General features: G+C 44.2%; 1 protein-coding gene across 1 annotated transcript in view; it reads right to left on the bottom strand.

Annotated features, from left to right (window-relative positions):
* Positions 1–466: 466 nt before the first annotated feature.
* The window catches only part of LOC122805303 (pre-mRNA-processing factor 39-like), a 1,105,266-nt gene continuing 1,083,901 nt past the window's right edge, over positions 467–21,831 (bottom strand). The window contains exon 10 of the mRNA XM_044075391.1: positions 467–549. Within this exon, the coding sequence (XP_043931326.1) occupies positions 474–549 (76 nt within the window). The 3' untranslated portion in view covers positions 467–473. The remainder of the gene's footprint in view (positions 550–21,831) is intronic.

A 21,831-nucleotide genomic window follows, 5' to 3' on the forward strand; every position in this document is an offset into this window, starting at 1 on the left:
ACTGGACTGACTTTTCATTTACACTGTGTTACTGCTGCAGCAGTGATCCCTAGTATGAACATCTCTGAAGTGTACTACTGCTCTTTTCTATTGCTAACAGTTTGTATTAAAAATGTAACATCTGTAAGTAAAGTACTATATACAAATGAAGTATTTTAGTGGTGGAGAAAGCAACTAAAAAATGAAGTATGAAAACATGTAAGTGAAGAGCAAGACAGAGAAGGGCAACTTGACTATTGCCTTGAGTCAGTCCTTGGGAAGCAGGATAAGTGTTATTGAATCAGTGTGGTTACCAACATACTTTGTCACTATCTGTTGTATGTTTAAATACCACATCGATGCAGTGGCCATCCAGGAAAAATCAATGTTTTGTCAATTCCTAGCAATAAACGCTGGCAACAAAAATATCAAAGCTGCTGGAGAATACAAAGAACATCTGTATAAATACTACTTAAAGACATATTCAACTAAACTCACCCATCTGATGGGGACCTCTTCCTTGTGTAATTTTTTAGGAATTTTTGATGTTCATCATACGCATTCAACAAACTGCAAAAACAAGATAACTGCATAAAATGGAAGGCATTACACAACAACACATGCTTGCAACAAAGACAATGACTAACTCAGTCAGATCACCTAGCCAGAATATTAAAAAAAATAAAGGAAAAGGTGCACTCACTGAGGAATATTTACTTAGCCTTGTAATCTGCCCACGCCTGAACTATTTTCAAATCCTCCTTCATAACTTGCACTGCAAACTAATTCATAACCACATTAAAAGACATCTGAAAACCTCCACTGAGGTTAACCTGACAAATTTTGGAACTTATACCTGGCATGATAGAGAGCAAAAGCGCTACAAGCATAATAAATGGTAGGTTCACAAATGTGCAGAGAAATGCATGTATTTGTATACACAAATGCATGCAGAAAGACATATGTATGTCAAACAGCAGGGCTCTGTTTTGGAACTACATATACTTAATATTGACCTGATGTGAATACAAATGAATTAGAAGTTATGTACCTACCATAACGTTCCATGTTAGTTGTCTTCTCTCGCCTTCTTTCTTGCTGGATGGGTTCGGAGCCGATCCTCGGCTCCGACTCGGCACTTGCTTTAGCTCGAGAACTCCTTTTACCAGCTCGAGGCAACCCTATATCCCATGATGCAAGGCGGAACTACCTCAGATCTCGTTTGGCAGCTAACTAACCTTGCTAAAGACTATCCTAACACAAATAGGAACAATGGTTCCTAAAAGAAATCCTCCTAACAACGTACCGGAGGAAACAATCTAATAGGAACTCTCCAAGATCTGTCCAGGCCAGGGGGAAGGAGGGAGGGACGCAAGAAAGAAGGCGAGAAGACAACTAACATGGAGCGTTATGGTAGGTACATAACTTCTAAATGTTAAGTTGTCAATCTCGCCTTCATTCTTGCTGGATGGGACAGCGTCCTAGCACCTGTGTCCCGGGTGGCTCAATGGAACAGACTCTTGAGAACTGTGGAACCAAAACTGGCCCTATCTCTAGAGGCAAAGTCCAACTTGTAATGAGAGACAAAGGTATGAGGTGTGGCCCAAGTAGCTGCTGCACAAATGGTATCAATGGGTAGTCTATCCTGAAAAGCTGCAGAAGTGGATAGACTCCTGGTTGAGTGTGCTTTTGGCTTAGAAGATAGCTGTTTGCCCCTGAGAGAGTACACATAGGAAATAGTGGAAGTCAACCATCTGGATAAGGTCACTTTAGATACTGGAAGACCTATCCTGTTTTCTGCATAGGAGACAAATAATTGGTCCGATTTTCTGAATTGTTTAGTTCTATGCAAATAGTACCTGAGCTGACGATGGACATCCAAAAATGCAGTTTCTGTTCAGCTCTGTCGGAATAGTTTGGGAAAAAGACTGGTAGATCTATAGATTGGTTAATGTTGGTTTGAGATACGACTTTGGGAAGAAAGGAAGGGTTAGTTCTTAATGATACCCTGTCCTTATGAAAAACCAAATAAGGAACGGATGCAGAGAGCTTGAATCTCGAAACCCTTCTTGCAGAAGTGACAGCCAGTAAAATATAGTTTTCCAGGTCAATAACTTCAAAGAACATGAAGCAGACGGTTCAAGGGAGGTAGTATCAAGGATGCCAACATTAAGTTTAGATCCCATTGCGGAGGAGGATGCTTTATAGGTGGTTTTAGGAGGAAAACTCCTCTGAGAAAGGCCTTGCATAACCTATGAGACATAATGTTATTGTCATGCAGGCCAACATGATACTTAGAAATAGCAGCCAGTTGTACTTTGACTGTACATGACGAGGATCCTGAATGAAAAACCTCCGCCAGGAAATCTAAAACCGAATGTACAGGAGCAGTAAAGGGGTCAATATTTCTGGAATTAGCCCAAATAGAAAACGTCGCCACTTGCTAGCATAAACAGTCCTAGTGGACGACTTCAAGGAAGAGACTAAAATGTCTCTGACTGAGTCCGAAATCATCGGTAGCCTGGCTAGGGTAGGAAGTGGAGCAACCAAGCAGTGAGGTTGAGAGAATGAATGGCCCGGTGCTGCTGACCCGATTGGTGGATCAAAAGATCCGGAATTGGGTCCAGATGCCAGGGCTGCACCAGAAGGTGACGATGCAGAGACGGAAACCAAATTTGTCGAGGCCAATATGGGGCAATGAGGATCAACTTGGCTCTCAAAATGGTGGCTTTCTGAATGACTTGTGGAATCAAGGGAAAAGGAGGAAAAGCGTACAGAAGTCCCCGGGGCCAATCCTGAGTTAGAGAGTCTCTCAGAGGTTGGCCTGGAAGGGGAAAGAGTGAAGAAATCGGGGCACTTGTTTTGAGGAGTAGCAAAAAGATCGCAACAAGGAGTGCCCCACTTCAGAAAAATCTGATCCACTACAGATTGATTGAGAGACCACTCGTGAGGCATCAGAATGGATCTGCTCAGCCTGTCCGCTAATAGGTTGGACCTGCCGGGGATGTGCGTTGCTATCAGAAACCGCTGAGAAGAGATCGCCCACTGCCAAAGTCTGAGAGCTTCTCGACATAACGGATAGGACCTGGTCCCGCTCTGCTTGTTGATGTACCAGACTACGGACATGTTGTCCGTCTGTACTGCAATAGTCCCGTGGGAAGAAAGTCGTTGAGGGCTTGCAGCGTTAAAAGCACTGCTCATCTCCAGGACATTTATGTGCAGATGGTATTCTATGGGTTGCCACATCCGTGGACCATCCTGCCCTGATAATGCCCCCACCCGATCAGAGAGGCATCCGTAGTGACTGTGGCAACTGGAGGAGGGGAATAAAGGGTCGGCCCTGATGAAGAAGAGGGAAGATATCCACCAGTTCAGATGAGCTCGCACGACTGTGTTACCAAGATTTCGTGCCTCATCGGAGACTGTGGTACGACCACTGCGTGAATAGCATCCACTGCAGAAGACGCATGTGGAAGCGAGCCAGTGGTAGAAGAACAATGGCCGCAGCCATAAGACCTAGAACCTTCAGTATAAATCTGGCTTTGATCTTGTTGCTTTGCAAAAGAAGCCGAACAAATTTTGGATGTCCAGAATTCTTTGATCTGTTAGTCTGGCTAACATTTTGACGGTGTTTAATTCTGCGCCTATAAAGGTGATAGATTGGCAAGGCAGCAGAGAAGATTTTTCGAAGTTTAATGAAATTCCCAAACTCCTGCAAAGCTGTAGAGTGTAGTCTCTGGACTGAAGAAGCTGACACTTGGTGGTGGCGGAGAGGAGCCAGTCGTCCAAATAGGGAAACACCTGGAATCCTCGACGTCTCAGATGAGCTGTGACCACTGCCATGCATTTGGTAAACACTCTGGTGGCTGAAGTGAGGCCAAAGGGCAGGGCTCTGAATTGGTAATGACTGGTCCCTAGCGAAGCGGAGAAACCTTCTGGAGCGTCTGTGAATCTTTATGTGATAGTACGCATCCTGAAGGTCTATAGAGCACATCCAGTTGTCCTTGCCCAGAAAGGGCAGAATGGACTGAAGCGTGACCATCCGAATCTTGCCTTCTTGACAAATCTGTTCAGATTGCTCAGGTCTAATATTGGTCTCCAATCTCCCGTCCTTTTGGGGACCAAAAGAATCTGGAGTAGACGCGGATCCTACCTGGTCTGCTGGCACAGTCTGGACAGCTCTTTTTCCTAGGAGCTTTGAAACCTCCTGTTCTGCCAAATCCCTTTGATCGGGTGAGATGTCTGGAAGGGATTGAAGAGGTACGGAAACCTTTCAAGGGGATTTTGTAACCCTCGGATATGATTGACTGTACCCACATCTCTTGAGATAGGGATTGCCAGGCTACTGGGTACAGCAAAATCCTTCCCCCGACTGCCTCCAAGGGTGGACAGTCGGGCAACACCTCAGGGATGCTGAAAGGGCTTCTCAGGAAGAGACTCCCTGTTGCCCTGGTTCTGAGGACCCCCCCTGCCTCTAGGGCGGCGTCTATTATTGTTACCCCCTCTGCCTCTGGGGGTAAACTGACCACGTGTGTCCGGTGTAGCTCCTTGGGCTTTACGGAACCACATTTCCCCCCCCTTCTGACCCTTGGGGTATGGTCTAGAAGGAGTGGAAAACTGGACTCCAACGGCAGAAAGAGTTTTACCGTCCTGCTCACACCTGGTCAAGGTATCCTTCACCTGAGGTCCGAACAAAGCCGAACCATCAAAGGGGGTATTAGTGAAGGACGCCTTATAGGGGTCCGCAAAATTACAAAGCCGCATCCAGGCTTGGCGTCTAAGAGCAACTCCTGTGTCTGCGGCCCTGCTCGCTCCATCGGCCGCATAGGATATGAGCCGCATGGAGGAGTTAGATATGGAATTCAGGATAGCAAGCTGCGAGGCAATCTTTTCCTGAGCCCCAGCAGCAGAAGGATCCTGGACTACTTCTCCCAGTTCCTTGAGAACATCTCGTTGAAGCCTGGTGAAGTGACAAAGATAATTCAGCGAAAGCATAGCAAAGGTCGCTGAAGAAAACATCCGCTTTCCATACCTGTCCATGGTCCTAGAGTCCTTATTAGGAGGATGGACAGGTACTGAAGGATCCGCCAATTCCTTCTTAGTGGCAGCCGCCACCACCATAGCATCCATCGGAACACCCTTGGAAAGGAACTGTTTGTCTGAAGGGGCCGTAATGAATTTGGATGGTCTTCTGGGGACAGGTTCCACAGAATCTGGAGCCGCCCACGCCTTACGAGCCACTACCTGCATGAGTGGGTCGAAAGGCGGAGACACCCAGGAGGTGGAGGGTCGGGATCCAAAAGCCTCCAGGTATACCGACTCATCCTCGGAGGGGTCAATGGAGGGCCAATTCCCCCTCTGTTTGAGGAGTTCAAGGATGTCTGAAAAAGAGACATCCTCAGAGGGGGACCGTGGGGAACCCTCCGACTCATCTAAGTCGGTATCAGATGTAGTAGACTCAGGGGAGTCTGTTTTTCCTCTTACACGTCCTCTTCCGAGGGGGTTCCCCTGCAGGATCAGGACAAACCTCGGAAGAGGAGGAAATTCCCAGTGGGGAAACCTGGGGCGATGGATCCCTGGGCCTGTGAGCAAGAGGTTGGCAAGAGGCATCTGCAGGCACTGAAGAGGGAGGAGCTAGAGGGATGGACCGTTGACCAGGCTCAGAGGCCAGGACACTCCTCATCACCTCAAAGGCTCCTCTCCCCGGGAGTCCGGAACACACCGCTCGAAGAAACAGGAATGGCGGCTCCAAAGAGAGAGAAGGCTCCGAGGCCGATGTCGGCGCCGAGCTTACCAAAGCCGAAGCCCCGAGAGGGAGGCGGGGTCGGACAAGGGTCCGTTGCCACTAGCCCCCTCGGAGCCGACAGTGGAAACCTGATGACCGGATCCCTCCAACCAAGGTCTCAAGGAGGAGATTGGAGCCGAGGACGGGCGAAGGATGTATCGGCTCCGGCATCGAAACAGTCGCTGTCCCGAAGCTCCGGCTCCGAACTGCGGTGTGGAGTCGGAGGAGGAAGTTCAAGGATTGGGGCTATAGCGAAGTCTGTTGAGGCGGGCTATGGAGCATTTGGGCCAGTGCCTGAGACTTCAACAGCCTGCTTACCACCCTCTCTAAATCGTGGTCAGACAGCCTGGAAGATCTCGAAGATCGGCTCCGATGGCTCCGCTCCGACAAAGAGGAGACCCGGGCCGAGTGGATACTAGGTATAGAAGGGGACCGGGATCTCTTACGGGTCGAAGCCATCGGAGCCGAAGTCCCTTGAACCCCAGATGGAGCCGAGGATATCTCGGCTCCGATGCTGATAAAGTGTCGGCTCCAGCCGGAGCCGACAAGGCCACAGTAGTCAGGGTATCGGAGCCGGTCGGCGCGAACCCACTACTTGAACAGCAGATGTATCGGCTCCAGCCGAGCCGATGTCGGCCCGACAGCCGGAGCCACCGGAGGAGGCTTGGACACTGTAGCCTGAGCCTTGGTGGTTTAGAAGGTTTTCCTGACCCTAATTTAGGAGGAGAACCTTCTGGCTTAAGTAAGCCTCGGAGGATGAGTTTATTCCTCCTTTCCTGCAGGACTCTCTGGCTAAAAGCATGACATAAAGCACAGGAGTCCTGCAGGTGCAAAGGCCCCAGGCAATAAATACAAGAAGTGTGACCGTCTGTCAGAGACATTTTCTGACAGCACTGGTCACACTTCTTGAAGCCTGAGACCTTGCCTTCCTTTGACATCCTAGGAGGATGGAAACACAAACAATCCCAACAAACACACAAATTAATCCCTTACACAAACACACAGGAAGGGAATAACCAATGGGGAAGTAGGCCTGACTAAAAAACTTTAGACTAAGATTATAAAAAAGTTTGAAAACAAGGGAATAGGGTGGGCTGTAACTAACTACAGACTAAACTGACACTAAAAAGGGAAAATTAAACCCCTAACTACTCTTTTTCTTATTTTACAAAGAAAAACTTACCTCAGCTGGCAAAGGAGACCTCTTTCGCTAAGCGGCAAACGAGATCTGAGGTAGTTCCGCCTTGCATCATGGGATATAGGGTTGCCTCGAGCTGGTAAAAGGAGTTCTCGAGCTAAAGCAAGTGCCGAGTCGGAGCCGAGGATCGGCTCCGAACCCATCCAGCAAGAATGAAGGCGAGATTGACAACTTAACATTCATGGTTTTAAACAAATGCAAACAGCAAATTGGACATCTTGGAAGTCACACGGATGTTGAAGCATTCTAAAGTGCTCTTTGTTAATCTGCTGGCACAAAACAAACATAGCACAAATGTAATAAAGACCAAGCTTATGAAATGTAATAAAAGGATAGCTCAAACACCCTGTACCACAGTATACAAAACACAATTACAATATACAAACAGTAGATGAAAATTGCTCTACTTACCTAAAAAGATCAGAGTGCATTTCAAAATGCATATACTTAACATGTAGGAATAACATTACACAAGATGCATGACAGAATACATAAAAATAAGAAAACTCTGCTTTAAGTTATATTGCACATCTGCTAGGATAAAACCAGACTATGGAACATCTTGTGGCTATTTTCTGCCTAGAGAGTGCACGCAGGGAAATTACCAGAAAAATGGATAGAATAAGAGGTTTAAAAGTTAGGTAAGAAAGCTACTCAAATTGGGACTTTTTTTTGCTAAGCTACAGGAAAATCAGGAGATGACAATACCTCTCAACTGCCCCATTTTTGCCAGACAATCATGAGTTTCACATTAAAGTGAGAGGATGCCATAAAACTAGGACTTTAAATTACGATTTTAAACTTTGTTCACTCACTTTATATCAGAATGAGCCTGCAGTCACTGACATCAGATATACTGATGTCACCAGAGCTGTGACTGGGGTCGTTTTTAATACGAAGCATGAGCTGAAGTAAAACTGGGAATGCACCCAGTCGTCGGCTGTGGACATCTGCCAGAATTTAGCACAGAGAAAAGGACCTACTAAATGTGAAGTTTGTCTGCCAGTCTATCGGGACATCAAACTTTTCTCCCTTCCCATTTCCTCCGATGATAAATGAAATAAAGATGACAGCTGCAAAACCAGGTAAGTTGTGGTGTCCTGCAGAGTTCTACAAGCAGCAGAGAGCAAAAGAGTGACTTTTTCCTGATTTAAGTATTTTTTTCTGGCTTTTTGATTATTTACTGCTTAGCGACTGCTTTTTCGCCTGTTTATACAGCTCAGCATTCTATTTAAACTGTTTTTGTGTTGATTAACTGTTTTGCACTTTTAAAAAAGTTATTTGTTGTTTAATTTTACCTGTAGGCTAACACACTCAAGTGCGCTAGCCGTTTAAAAGCATTTATAGCATTTACTGTCTGTTTTTCCTGTTTTCTGCAAAAAAGAAAAAAAAAAAAAAAAAAAAAAAATCTTGTTTTCCCGCCGTACTGAACTAGAATAGTCCAGTCTTCAGAGTTTGCTGATCTCTGGGCTTTGGCTTGGTTCCTGTGCTATTCCATATCCTTATTTGGATAAAGGGAAGCTTCTTTGTTCACCAGTGGGAGTGGGGAGCGGGGAGCACTGAGCAGCCTATTTGTCCATAGAGCAGTGGTTCCAGCCAGAAACTTGTAGTCTATTGGCCATTTTGGGTAAATTCCTAGCTCTTTTCAACCCCTGCTATAAAGCCCACTTTAGCGCGCTTTTGCGTGATTTAGCGCGGAGTTGCCCATAGAGCACCATCGGGCAGCGCCGGTTAAACAAGGTTAAACTACTTCTGGCTCCGTAAAGTCTGCTGTTCAATTTTTCCCTTAGAACTTCTCTACTTGCAATCTAAACAGTCTATTCTCTATCTCAAAAGCTCAGCACTTGCTCCTAAAGCATTTTTATATAGGTAAAGCTCAGCACTTGCTCCTAAAGCATTTTTATATAGGTAAAGTACTTGTATACTAAACAAAGTACTACATTAGCCTAGAATCCCCTTGAGTACCCATTTCCCTATAGGTCCCTTCTGACTCAGTTACACAGCAAACTTTATCACTTTTTCTAGCATGTCGAAGGGTCAGTTGCTAGCGTCCTCTCCTGTTCAGCTGGTAAACCTGGGCATCTTGAGGCAATGTTACAATTGCCTCATGTACACAGACAACCCACTCCTTCTCCCACAAAACACAAATACATGTGAGAGATGCAACTATATAGCCAAACTGGAGGCTGAGCTCTCTCAACTCAGGACTGGCAAGACCAGACAGGAGGAGAAGGAAACCACGCACACCACAAACCCAGTTTCACATAGAACTATCACAACTGCAAAACAAACACAAACACACAAAGACATACTCGGAGGCACTGATCAAAAATCTACCAAAACTACAGAGGCCTCCAAAGCAGACACCCAAGCAACTGCCACCTCAAGACATAAGACATGCAACACATAGTTCTCAAAGTCAGTGTGCTAAACAGTCACAGCCCTTAAGGCCAAACACAATGCCAGACACACTTGTTATAGGTGACTCCATAGTCAGACACACTGACGTCCCACTCACCAGACTGAACAAGGAAAAGATCACAGTAAGCTGCCTGTCAGGCACTAGAATCTGCAACATAACACAAGCACTCAGGTCACTCCACAGCAAGTACAAGTATGACTCAGTCATTGTCCATGCCGGTGTGAACGACCTGAGACATACCTCCCTGGACTACATGAAAAGAGACATAGAGGAGCTCTCAGATTATGTAGCCCAGACCGGTATGACCCTGACCCTGAGCAGTATCCTACCCTCACCAAGAATGATGCCACAATACAGAGACAAAATGATCAGCTTTAATAATTGGCTTAATTACTGGTGTCATTCTAAGGGGATCCAATGTCTGTCTGCCTGGGATGACATGCTTGACAAGCCACGCTGCCCATTCAGAGGACGGCTTGCACCTGTCACCCTGGGCTTCCGGATATTGGCAAAGGCTCTTGCCACCCCATAGTGCCTTTTTAGGCAAGGCTCAAATGATAAACCTACCGCCCTAGAAAACAAAAATGGAGAAAAACTAAGGGTAATACTGCTCAATGCCAGAAGTCTAAACCTCAAGATGCACGCCCTCAAAGCCCTCCTCAGTATGGATAATATCGATGTCTGTGCTGTGACTGAAACCTGGTTCAAGGCTCCTGAGAGCACCCCAGCACTATCAGGTTATACCTCATATCATGCGTTCCGGCCCCAAAATCCGGACCGAACCACAAAAGGAGGGGGAGTATCCATATTCATAAAGGATACCCACACCTCCAGGTTAGTGGCAACGCACGAAGCATCGGAGACCATCCAGGTGCAATTAACCATAGGTAAAACTGCCCTACAGTTTGTAACATGCTACAGACCACCTTCTCAAACTAAGGAAACCCACACAGTCTTCCTGAAGACACTGGAGAGTATGAATGTCTCTCCAAACACCATCATATTGGGTGACTTCAACTACCCAAACATACACTGGGAACATTACTCAAGCCCCAACACCCTAGCCCAAAGGTTCCTTGAGTTCATAAACTCAAATGCTATGGAACAACTAGTCACCATTCCCACAAGAGGAGAAAATATACTAGACCTGATCATCACAAACATGGGGACAAAATGCTCCACACCGGAAGTATATCCCTCATTGGTGAGATCAGACCATAAATTAATCTCACTGGAGATCCACATCCCGCCCCACCCCAGCAAAAGTACAGTTTTGTACCTACCATAAATGTAGATGTTCGAGGGATTCCATTGCTGCAGTCCTGACTAATGGGTATAGTCGCAGTCCAGTCGGCCCCCAGAGTAAGAGTATGAGGCTGGCGGTCGGTCAGGCGCGTGGACTGCGTCAGTACTCACAGGGTACTAATGCGCTGACCCGGCGTCTATCCTCAGTCTTTCTTTGATGTCAGAAGACCCTAAAAGACAAGTCCCAAAAAAACCTGCACCAACAAAAACAATATATATATAATATAATATAAAATAAATAAGTAAAAACTCACCTACACAACCACCCCCCCCAAACACAGGGAGGAGGGGAGGGAGGTAGCATTGGACTGCAGCAATGGATCCTCCGAACATCTACATTTTTATGTGTTCTAACTTCTTCTATATCTTCTTCTTCCATTCCCATGCTCTATGACCTGGTAGAATCTAAAAGCAAGAGGTAAGGTAGGGAGGGAGAAGGAGGAGCTGAAAACATGCCTTGCAAAACAGCTGGCAAAAAGACTGGCCAGCAAAGCCAGTAACCAGTAGTGAGTAGACTTGTGAAAGAAAGGTGCTTATAAGTAGAAGTCCATGCTAGAAGCTGCTTTAGCTGTTTCAAAGTATCTGCCCCTTAGAAATAAATGCTGTTGAGTTATGTGGCCCTAGTGGAAATCAGCCTAAAATGAATCCATCTAATCCTGGCTGCAAAAGATAACAAAATGATCCAAATAGCCAATCCAAATAAAAAGCACTGTGACACACAAAAACAACTGAACAAAAAAAACAGAAAAAACAAACAACTGCTACCTAAAAATCCTTAGTCTTGCTTTTGCTTAAAATATAACGTCTGCTTAGTACATCTAAAGTGTGCAAAATCTTTGCCTCTATATTTGGTTAAAAAAAAAAGAAAATTTTTAGGGTTTAAAGCCACTAGAAAACCAAGAAGGCATTAAAAATAAGGATCATAAAAGAAAGGATGAAAGTACGTAATATCCAAATCAAAATGGAAAAGCAATGCCAAATCATACCCTACAAGCTTGCAGAAGAGACAAATGCAGCTAGGAAGTGTAAGCACAGAAAACAGTCTTACCATTCAAAAGTAGCTTTTTCAGAGCAAGCAGGGTAACAAAAAAGTTTTCCAGCACAAATTGAGATCCCAAGCAGGAGAGCCAGTAGAGGAGGGGGAGAATATAAGGATATTCTTTGCCAGGTAAGAGCTAAAACTGCTTGGAAAAACATATTCTTAAGGTGGGTCAGTCTGTAATGAATCTGAATTGAAAAAAGAATCATACTGGATCAAAATGGAAGAACCTCAATTTAATTTCCAATTAGATCAAATAAGAATCTGACAACTCAAAATTAGGCTCTCTCTCCTCCAAATTCTTTGTTGCACTCCTCAAAATAAATCTCTTTTCATTTTTTTCTGTAACTCTCCTTTGTATACTAGGTCTTCTGGCTTCATTTAACTCATTAAAAACTGTTGAGAGAAGTTGAGACCTGCTGTGCTTCAACACAGATAGTTGGAAGATGAGGGATGATGAGGAGAAGGAAGCTTGACATTGAGACAGATGGGATGAGGAGTAACAGGCTTCTTTACCAGACTTCAGTCCTTCAGCCTATATGGTGAGAGAATCAGAGGTAAGGAGCCATCATCCTTTTTTGTAAGACTCCGTAGTCTGCTGGCATCAGTGTAGAGGCAGAAGTCTTGTCTACAGAAAAGCAGAACCTTTGGAAGAAGAGGCAGAGGTGATTTGACCACTGGAGAACAAGCATCCACTTGGAAGCTGGCTTGTGCTTTCCAGTTTGTGTGACAAGTTTGTGCAGTTGGTGTGCAAGTTCTTGTGTTTGAGTGGAGTTTGACTGGTTCCCAGTCTGATCCATCCATGACCTGAAATTCATGAAGATCCAGTTTCCCATGCGTTTGATCCAGACTTGATTCATGATTTGTCTGTAACACTGCTCTGCTTCTGCTCTCTGCATCTGCAGGAAGCTTGCACTTGCAGGCTGTTAGGGAGTTGAGTGCCCAATTGCTTGTTGATGCTCCACATGACAGTGCTGTTGTCTGTTAGAGTCCCCTAGAATGTGACATGTACCTTGATACAGTTTGGTTTGTTAGCCCTGTTAGAACTTGATCCTGGACATGTAACCTTGTAAGCTTGGAAAGTAAACACTTGCCCTGGAAGCATCATCATGTCATCTTAATCTTGCCTTATGTAGATATGCTGTGCAGGCAGAGATGATATCCTTTCTTGGATAGATCCATCTGAGAGGCATCTCACTTGGTCTCCTCCTTAAGATCTGTAAGATCTTCTTGCGCCAAGGCAAGGTATTATTTGAATGACAGGTATTTGAAATCTGCAGAACTGTGTCCATTCTTTTTAAGGCATGGTGACATTTTGAAATCCAAATCCTGGCAGTGCTGTGCATTGTCCATACATTTTGAGTACCCCATGTAGCTTCCTCATGTGCAGTTTGGTCCTGGTTTGCACAGATACCATGATGCCGCCATGAATGCTAACTGAAGAACTTTTTTTGACTTCAGCACGGACAGGCCATCTGTGATTGAGTGAGGTACCACACAGCACTCTTCAGTTGTTTGGAGAGGTGGGAGATCTGGAGCTGCTATATCGTTCTGAGTCTTGAGAAAGCAAGCCTCACTGCTATAACATATTCACTATGCTGTGGATTCTCTTTTTTTCTTGAGCAGAATTTAGTGAGGCAGTAACATAATCCTTTATTTCGAGAAGAAGCCTGAGAAGCTCTTTTAAGAGCTGCATGGAATGGAACAGTATAGAGATGAATTCCTTTTTTGAATAAGAAAGAGAACTGTAGCTGAGAATTGATAGATTCCAATTTGGTGAATGTAGAGAAAGCTTCCTTTTATAGGCAAGAACCAATAATGAGAATTTCCAGCTCGGAAAAGCGCAGTTGCTTCCTGCTTTTTCTTAGGTAAATGTCAAAAGAAGCTAAGCTCTTTGACAGCTAAATGTAAAAAGTGTGTTTGAGGAAGAGAAAACAAAAAGGATAAAACACGTGTTCCCCTTCTTTGGCACAAGGAACAGGAGGTTGAGGATCTACTGCCCTAATTGATCAGGGACTGGGCCTTGCTTTTGGCACAAGGAACAGGCGAAAACTTGTGAGCCTCTTTTTCTTGATGAGGGAGGAGGCTGGAGCCTGTTTCTGGGGGTGGTGTGTGGAAATAAAATCTGTAACATTGAAAGACTGTATTGAGCACCTTTTTTTCTTGATTAATTAAAGTCTTTCTTTGAAAAGAAGAGACAGTCCTCCTCCCAAGCTTATCAAGCTTGATGATGCTGAGCGTAATTGGATTGGAAGCTGTTTCTTTGAAAGAAAGGATTGCTCCCAAAGGAAGTCTTCTAGCGTGAAATCCCTGGCAGCTCTAAGACACTGTTTATTTTCTGAACCAACCCCAGGACCTATTCCTACCAGAATCATAAGCAGGTGAACCCCCACCCTCCTATGTTAAATAACTAACTTTGCCCCCTACTAATTCTGAAACTAAAACCTAGACTGGGAATCATAGCTTTGTCCTCCATTTTTTCCAGCTGGCCTAAATACTTCACAAACCAACATGGCTTCACCATCTCATCCAAACAACTCAGACTGTAAACTAGCTAGCGTCTCCTTCTTTAAACAGGCTCAGCTGCACCAAACAAATCTTCAACACATGCCAGACTGTAACAAACTGCCTAGCGAAACAAACCCTCGTAAAAGACAGCATCAAAACCATTAAAATCCCAACAAATCCACTAGCTCAAACTGAACCAAATCCAGCAACTCTTCAAACTCTTACCCTTCAATTGTGCATCCAGATAATTCTGATATTTTAGGAGAAACCCCTGACAATATGAGCTCATCTTTACACTCAAAGCCTTCACTTAAATTCCACTGACCTACAAATTACCAAAATAATTCTCTCTTTATCCTGACCATTTTTGAGAAGCCACCACTTTACAGGCAGGAGTGGAATTCTTTCCACATCTTCTTTCCCAGCCTTAAACTTTTCTTGCCTAGGACTCTTAATTGAATATTTATGAGCTTCACATACCTACCAATACCTATAGCCCTTAACTAATTAGAGAGGGGAACAAAACCTCCTCAGCCACAGCACACACAGGAGCTTAAGCTAGGAGTAAGGGGTCAGGACAAAAGAGTAAGGCTAAGCATTCCAGGAAACAAGTATTCCTCCACTTTTTTCTAATAGGCTTAACAGGAGCATGAGGCTAAGCTGTGCCCCTCAAAGAGAGTGCTGGGAGGCTGAACATCAATAAGAGTCATCTCAGGAATGGAATCATCCTAATCCTCATCTTCCCAAGAAGAATTCTCCTGAGAAATCAAACTGTTCAGAACTATCAGCTCTAAACCAGATCTGGGCTCCTTGGAGTCGAAGTATCTGACTCCCCTAGATCATCTCATCAGGATACTCCTGCATATCTTCCATTGTTACATCAGAATCAGAATAAAACTAGTTAAACCTATCAAGCTCTTATGCTAGGAGAAGCCCCCACTAAAGCTGAACAGGCAATACTCTGCAAGGTTTGCTCCACTAAGGAGAGGGAGGGACTACCTTTTGGAGGGAGCAGAACAGCAAAAACTAGGAAGAGGCAGTTTCACTCTCTTAGAACTTATGGCTAAAGTGTGAGAGGCTCCAGAAGGCTCTGAGCACAAAGGACTCTACCAGAACTCTGCCCTCCAGAACTGGCGTAACTCCCTCCTAAACCATCACTGAAGAGAGGGACCGAGTTTCTGGGACGGACTTCATGAAACCTTCACTTCACTGACCTGGCACACTCTGGCCTAGCGCTAACGTGAGGGCCTTACGGCATTGCAACCTCCTCTCTAACAAACTGCTTACTTAGGCGCTAACTTGAAGCCCACCGAACAGGGACTGCGGTTCATCCTAAACAAGGGCTTCACCAAACACTACCCTGCTACTTCTGGATCTCTCTTAATAAATGCAGTTATTAAACCCTTGACAAGGAGCGAAATACAACAACGCACTGACCAGCAGTAAACTAAATTAGGACTGATGCAAAAATGTTTCCCTATGAAAAAAAACTTTTTTTGCAAGATGTTTCAGGTTGAAAACCTGGTTTACGGTTAAAAAAAATGTCAAAAGAAAAAAACAAAAATTTCCCTGCTTCGGAAAATTCTTGTTTCCTTCATCGGTCTGGTACTGGGGTTTCGGAAATGAAAAGGCGCCTCGTTCCCACGTCCTGACCGCTGCACCGACTGGCGAAAGCGGACTATACCAATAGTCAGGACTGCGCCAATGGAACTGCAAGAACATCCCAGGACTGCAGCAATGGAAGACGAAGAACATCAGACCACAGTGAAGAACTTCTCAAAAGCAAACTTCACACTTCTTAAGACTGGAGTGGTATCCTTCAAGGCCCCTGAGCCAGTGGAAACCACAACCCACGCTGCTGAAACCCTTACAAATGCCTTCTACGAGCACCTCCAGGAATGTATGGATCAAGCAATCCCAAATAAAATCAAGACCCTTTCCACCAAAGGCAGGTGCCCGGTCTGGTGGACTCCAGCCATAAACAAACTCTACAACAAGAGGAGAAAGCTACTACATGACAGAGCAAAATCCCTAAAAGGGAAGGCATCTCTGATCAATACTAGCAAAAAACTACGATCACTCATAAAATCATCCAAGGCCAACTTTGAGAGAAAAATCGCTAATGACACAAAAGACAATCATAATGCCTTCTTTTGCTATGTTAGAAACCTGGGTGGAAACTCCCAGATATGCTCAGAATTAGTCCAAAATGATAAAAAATCACTGAACCCACAGACATTGCCAACATACTGGCAGACAGGTTCAGTGCAAATTTCTCCTCCCTCCCCAAAAGGAGAAATATCTATCCCACCAGAGTCTAGCCTCCCAAACATCTCAGATGCCCAGGTGAGAGCTGCTCTCTAAAGCAAAAAACACAGCATCAATGGGACTGGACGGTGTCCCTGGCTGTGTGCTACACGAACTCAATGAGGAACTAAACCCACACATAAGGCTGCTGTTTAATCTTAGCCTTACTACAGGATACGTACCCAAAGAATGGCGTACGGCAACTGTGGTCCCACTCCACAAAGGCGGTGCTTCTACGGACCCTGGAAATTACCGCCCCATAAGCTTGACGAGCCTTGTCTGCAAAGCTATGGAGAGGATCATAATGGAACTCATAAATAAAGACATTGGGGACCTACAGACACTGGATCCTACCCAATTTGGCTTTGTCAAGGGCAGATCCTGCCTCTTGAACTTGAGTCGACTTTTTCGAAACAGTCACTAAGGCCATTGATGAGGGTAAGGCAGTTCACACAGCCTACCTTGACCTAGCAAAAGCGTTCGACACAATACCCCACTCGGGCATCATAGAAAAGCTCACCAGCTTAGATGTAAACCCATATGTCACAAGATGGATTGCAAACTGGCTCAAGGACGGAACACACAGGGTTAGAGTTGCTGGTGCCATGTCAGACTCTAAGCCGGTCACGAGCGGTGTCCCACAGGGCTCAAGTCCTGGGCCCCCTCTTGTTCGGCATTTATTTTTCTGAAGTGCAGGCAAACATAGGGGGATTGTGGCTGACAATTTGCAGATGACTGCAAACTGGGCACCATAATTGACACTCCATCAGACACAGACATCCTCCAGAGAGGTCTCAGAAATGGATAACTGGTGCCAGAGCCATGGCCTTAAGCTAAATGCCAAAAAATGTATAGTCATACCCTTTGGGAAAAACAAGGTAACCCCTAATTACCACATAGGTGGTAATCCATTAAACACGGAAGAAGTTATCAGGGACCTGGGGACCCAAGTTGACAGTAACCTCTCTTTTGACACTCACATTGCCAAAGTGGTTAGGAAGACCTTCTACATTGCCCACCTGATCATGAAGGGATTCAAATCCAGATCAGGAGAGGTCATTGTACCCCTGTACTCTTCACTTATCAGACCAATGATTGAGTACAACGCCCCATTCGGAATGTACCTTACCCGACACCTGCAGCAGTTGGAAAGACCCCAAAAGTTCCTCACCAAAAGGATAAAGGCTCAAACATATGTCATACGATGCCCGACTGAAGAAACTCCAGCTCTATTCAGTCGCATACCATCTGCTCAGAGGTGATCTGTGCCTGACATACAAGGCCATGTCCAACCCGGAATTAATGGACATGCTCCACCTCAAAAATCCAAATCCACCAGAGCCACGAGAGCAAGAGACTTAAACCTCAACACGGATATAAATAGGACGTGCTGGAGGGACAGATTCATCACCCAGAGACTCCCTACACTATGGAACAGAATCCCAGTCCATGTGAGGCAGAGCCCCTCACTGACTCTGTTCAAGAGAAATCTTGATGAGTGGATGGGAGATCGTAGGTTTACCCCGGGAATCATCTCTGTATCACTGCTGGACAGAGGCACAGCAAACTAATGGGTATAGTATTCTCATCCTAAGGGGTGGTGAAAGCCACACACACTCTGGCTAGGCTTATAAATGCCCTAGGGCAGATAGCCTAGTATGAACCTATGAACCTATGTTGGAAATGTGCTTGGCTGCTGAATGGGGGAAAAAAAACGAGCTGACCGACAAAAACTGTTATGCAACTTTAAGACTCTGCTTATCTACATTCACAAGGGTCAGATCCATATGTGCTATAACCAACTACTCTAATTCATATTTGTGAGATGGAACAAAAAGTCAAGTCTTTCTGCACAAACAGTATACTTTGTAATGTTTATCTTAAATATAATCCCATCCAAAATTCTTCCTGGAATATATGCTGCCCAAAAAGACCTTGGATGCATTATGGGAAGTAGAAATACTCAAACCATTTTGGGTGGTAGTTTGCATTTACAGGATTATGATGTGCAATTTACTTTTAAATTTTTTTTTTATCAGTCTGAATGAGAAAGGACAGTGGGTTTTGCTTTTCGTGTCTGGCATCCAGTGCATGTACAATTTCAGATCAGTTGACTAGATTTAAAGAGGTCACCAGGTCCCAAGAGCCAGCCACTGCTACAGTGAGTACCTTGATAATGTGCGTCACTTCTCTCCCCAGAACGTATAAAGAAATCTGACTGCAGGAAAACTAAACACTTGACACATTTTAAATGTTTAACTGTACAGTGCCTACCTTTCTGCGCTATAAATTTGTAGGACTTGAAACTGACTGTCAGATATTATTCTGTTATGTTTTGTTGATTTATTTTAGGAAGCTACATTTCAAAGGTGGTATTACTAAAGGGAGGAAGAGGCAGATAATGACAACTGGCTAAAAAGGTCTATAAATGGCTAATTCTTTGTACCTTCTACTTGAAATTTGAGTATTTTGGTTGTGCAATTTAATGATTAGTATGTATGAAATCTCCATACTATGGTTAGGCAACCATGTACTACCTAAAGTTTTACAGCTAGTCAGTGCACGTCACCTGAAGTCTCTGAACTAGCAATTGTTCACAGGCAAGCAATAGGCTGGCTGCCCTTGTGGGCCACTTTAAGCCTAGCCAATTTCCCCTTTTGTTGCTTGAATTAACTTATCCCATTTGGTGTTAGACTACACTTAATCCATTCCATGGATGAGAATTACATATTACCCCTCCTAGTGAGACTAACTAGGATCATACCATACATAAATTGCGGGGGACACATGTATGGGATAAAGCATTTAGGAGCGGCTTCTATCCATTCGTAGTACAAGGGGGCAGCCCTGGGGTAAATTTTCTGTTTCTCATTCATAGATCCAAGTTGTGCTCGAGTATGGACAGGAACAAGTTTTATTTTACAAGAATGGGGAGTTTGTTCCTCAGTAGTGGTATCTTCTCTGTAAGATGTACTTCTCCTTCCAAACTGTTCTGTTGATGCTGCAGAAAAGGTTTAAATCTCCAGACAGAGTACTTCTGATGCCATCTGACTTGCTGATGTGCTGTAAATCCATCAGTACTGTGGCAAAGGACACCTTACATGCCAGACATAGGTCATCTCTTAGCAGCATGTGGGATACAAGGTAGAGTGACAGGACTTTGAGTCAGTCTGTGCAAGACATTGTTTAGGGCTTTATCCACTTTCACGACACTTTGTTATTTCTTGGCATATACCATCACAACGATTTGCTTAAATTTGAAAAAAATGTGATTATTCTAGTTATACCTTGTGTCATTTTGCCTGTTCTGTTTTCTAATCTTTTTAGACTTTTGTTTTTGAGGAGTAGCAGCCCACAATTCTAGTGGGAGCAGTTAAGCTATTAATTTTATGCTAACAAGTTTTCCAGATTTTTAACTGGATATACCTACTTTTTCAGAGCATTTGTTCAGACTTTTTGACGTCTGCAAGTTGAGATATATGTGGGTGATTCAGTCAATGTACAAGGGACTTCCACTAATGACTTTAATATAATACTTAGGACTGGGAAAAAACTGCATATTTAACAAATAACCAGAACACAAAGCCATGACAGCCTACATCCTACAACAACTGTGCAATTAGGAACCTTGTCAGCTTGTTCCTTCAACCCTATCCACAGTTCTCCAAATACTGTTGCTCGACTAACTGATCTGTAGTTACTAATCTCTTTCGCTATCATCTGCATACAAATAAATCAGCCTCAAAAAGGTATCCTGCAGCCCCTGGAGACTGAATATGGCTGCAAAGGGATCCACCAACACTACTCCTGTTTTTTTAAGGGAGCACAGCTGTATTAGTACCTTTATATTGCACAACTGAGACATCATGGAGGAGAGATTTCCCTTCTCAGAAATCTAAGGTGCAATACTCCTTTCATAAATTGCTTAATTGTGAAATCATTCAAACTGCCAGCCTTAGGGTGTGAGGCTGTGTGCATAAGGGACCCTTCTGATTGATGAGGTCCATATGCTACAGAAACATCCTTGGACTTTCCCTTTCAAAGCTTAACAGGAGGAGAACAAGTGATGCCATAGTCAAAATGAGTTATTATAAATGACTTCTGGTCTGTCCCCTTAATAATTTGCAATATCTTGGGGAACACGAGTATAGAAGGAAAGCATACAGAAACAGACCTGTCCAAATGAGGGACAAGACATCTTCCAAGCACCTGTAGTTGCTGTTCTACAGCAAAACGGCAACTCTCTCACAGCTGTCTGCTCTGTGGTAAATCATAAAGGTCTATTTCTGGCACATCCCAAACTTTGGTCAGATACAGGAAAACAACTCTGTAAATTTCTTGGGAGAAAATGTAGGCTGTTCTAAGAGTCATGCCTTCTGGTATGTCAAACACCAAGACCTCCAACTGTCAGTCTTGCACAGGATGTGGGAGTGGGTATCACCTTGAATGCGATGTACACACATCACTGTGAAGTTGTCTGCAAGGATTTGGAGGATTCTTTGTAAACTTTTTCTTGGAATGGACAAAAGCTCAATTACTGGAAGCATTTTTATCAACCTAACCAGAGCTTTTAATCTAGTCAATCACACAATTTTCCTAGACCATTTCAGCAAGACAAGTTGGTTCCAAAACTACTTCTCTAAACACCACTTAGTGAATTTCAGCTCATTAATCTCACCATCCAACCCTCTGCAGAGAGGTATACCAAAGGGTCTACTTTGGCACATCTCATCTTTTCCATGTACCGTCTCTTCATTTTCTGCTTTAAGCTGATGATGCTATCCTAATTTGGCTCCAATCATTTCTTCTCTCTGTCTCCTCTCTTGAGTTCGAACTTCACGCTGATTTTCATACACTTATTCGACTGGCCAATGATGAACAATTACTGCTCAACTCCTCCAAAACAAAATCAATACTTTTTGTACTAGGCAGAAGCTCATTGCTATCTCCAGACATCCCTGATCACCTGATTAACACTACTGAAAACATAACCACATTCAAACACCTAGGGATGTGACTGCAACCCTCCATAAATTTCCAACTTCACCTGGGCTACATTCACAAAATCAACACTCTCCTAATCTGGGAAAAAAGCATCTACTCTTTTTTTTCCAGACCCAATGGGAATGCCACAGGTAAAGGAATCGTACTGACTCAGCAAGAATATGGTCTCCCACGGACTGCCGCAGCCTCTAAAAAAAAATGCACCCACCATTCAAACTATCTCAAATGCCAAATGCATGTGAATCAATCTCTTCTAAGAGATGACCACCACTGCAAAACTGAAA

This window comes from Protopterus annectens, chromosome 6.part1 (genome assembly GCF_019279795.1).
Source record: "Protopterus annectens isolate FY-2018-M chromosome 6.part1, PAN1.0, whole genome shotgun sequence".
Classification (NCBI taxonomy): domain Eukaryota; kingdom Metazoa; phylum Chordata; order Ceratodontiformes; family Protopteridae; genus Protopterus; species Protopterus annectens.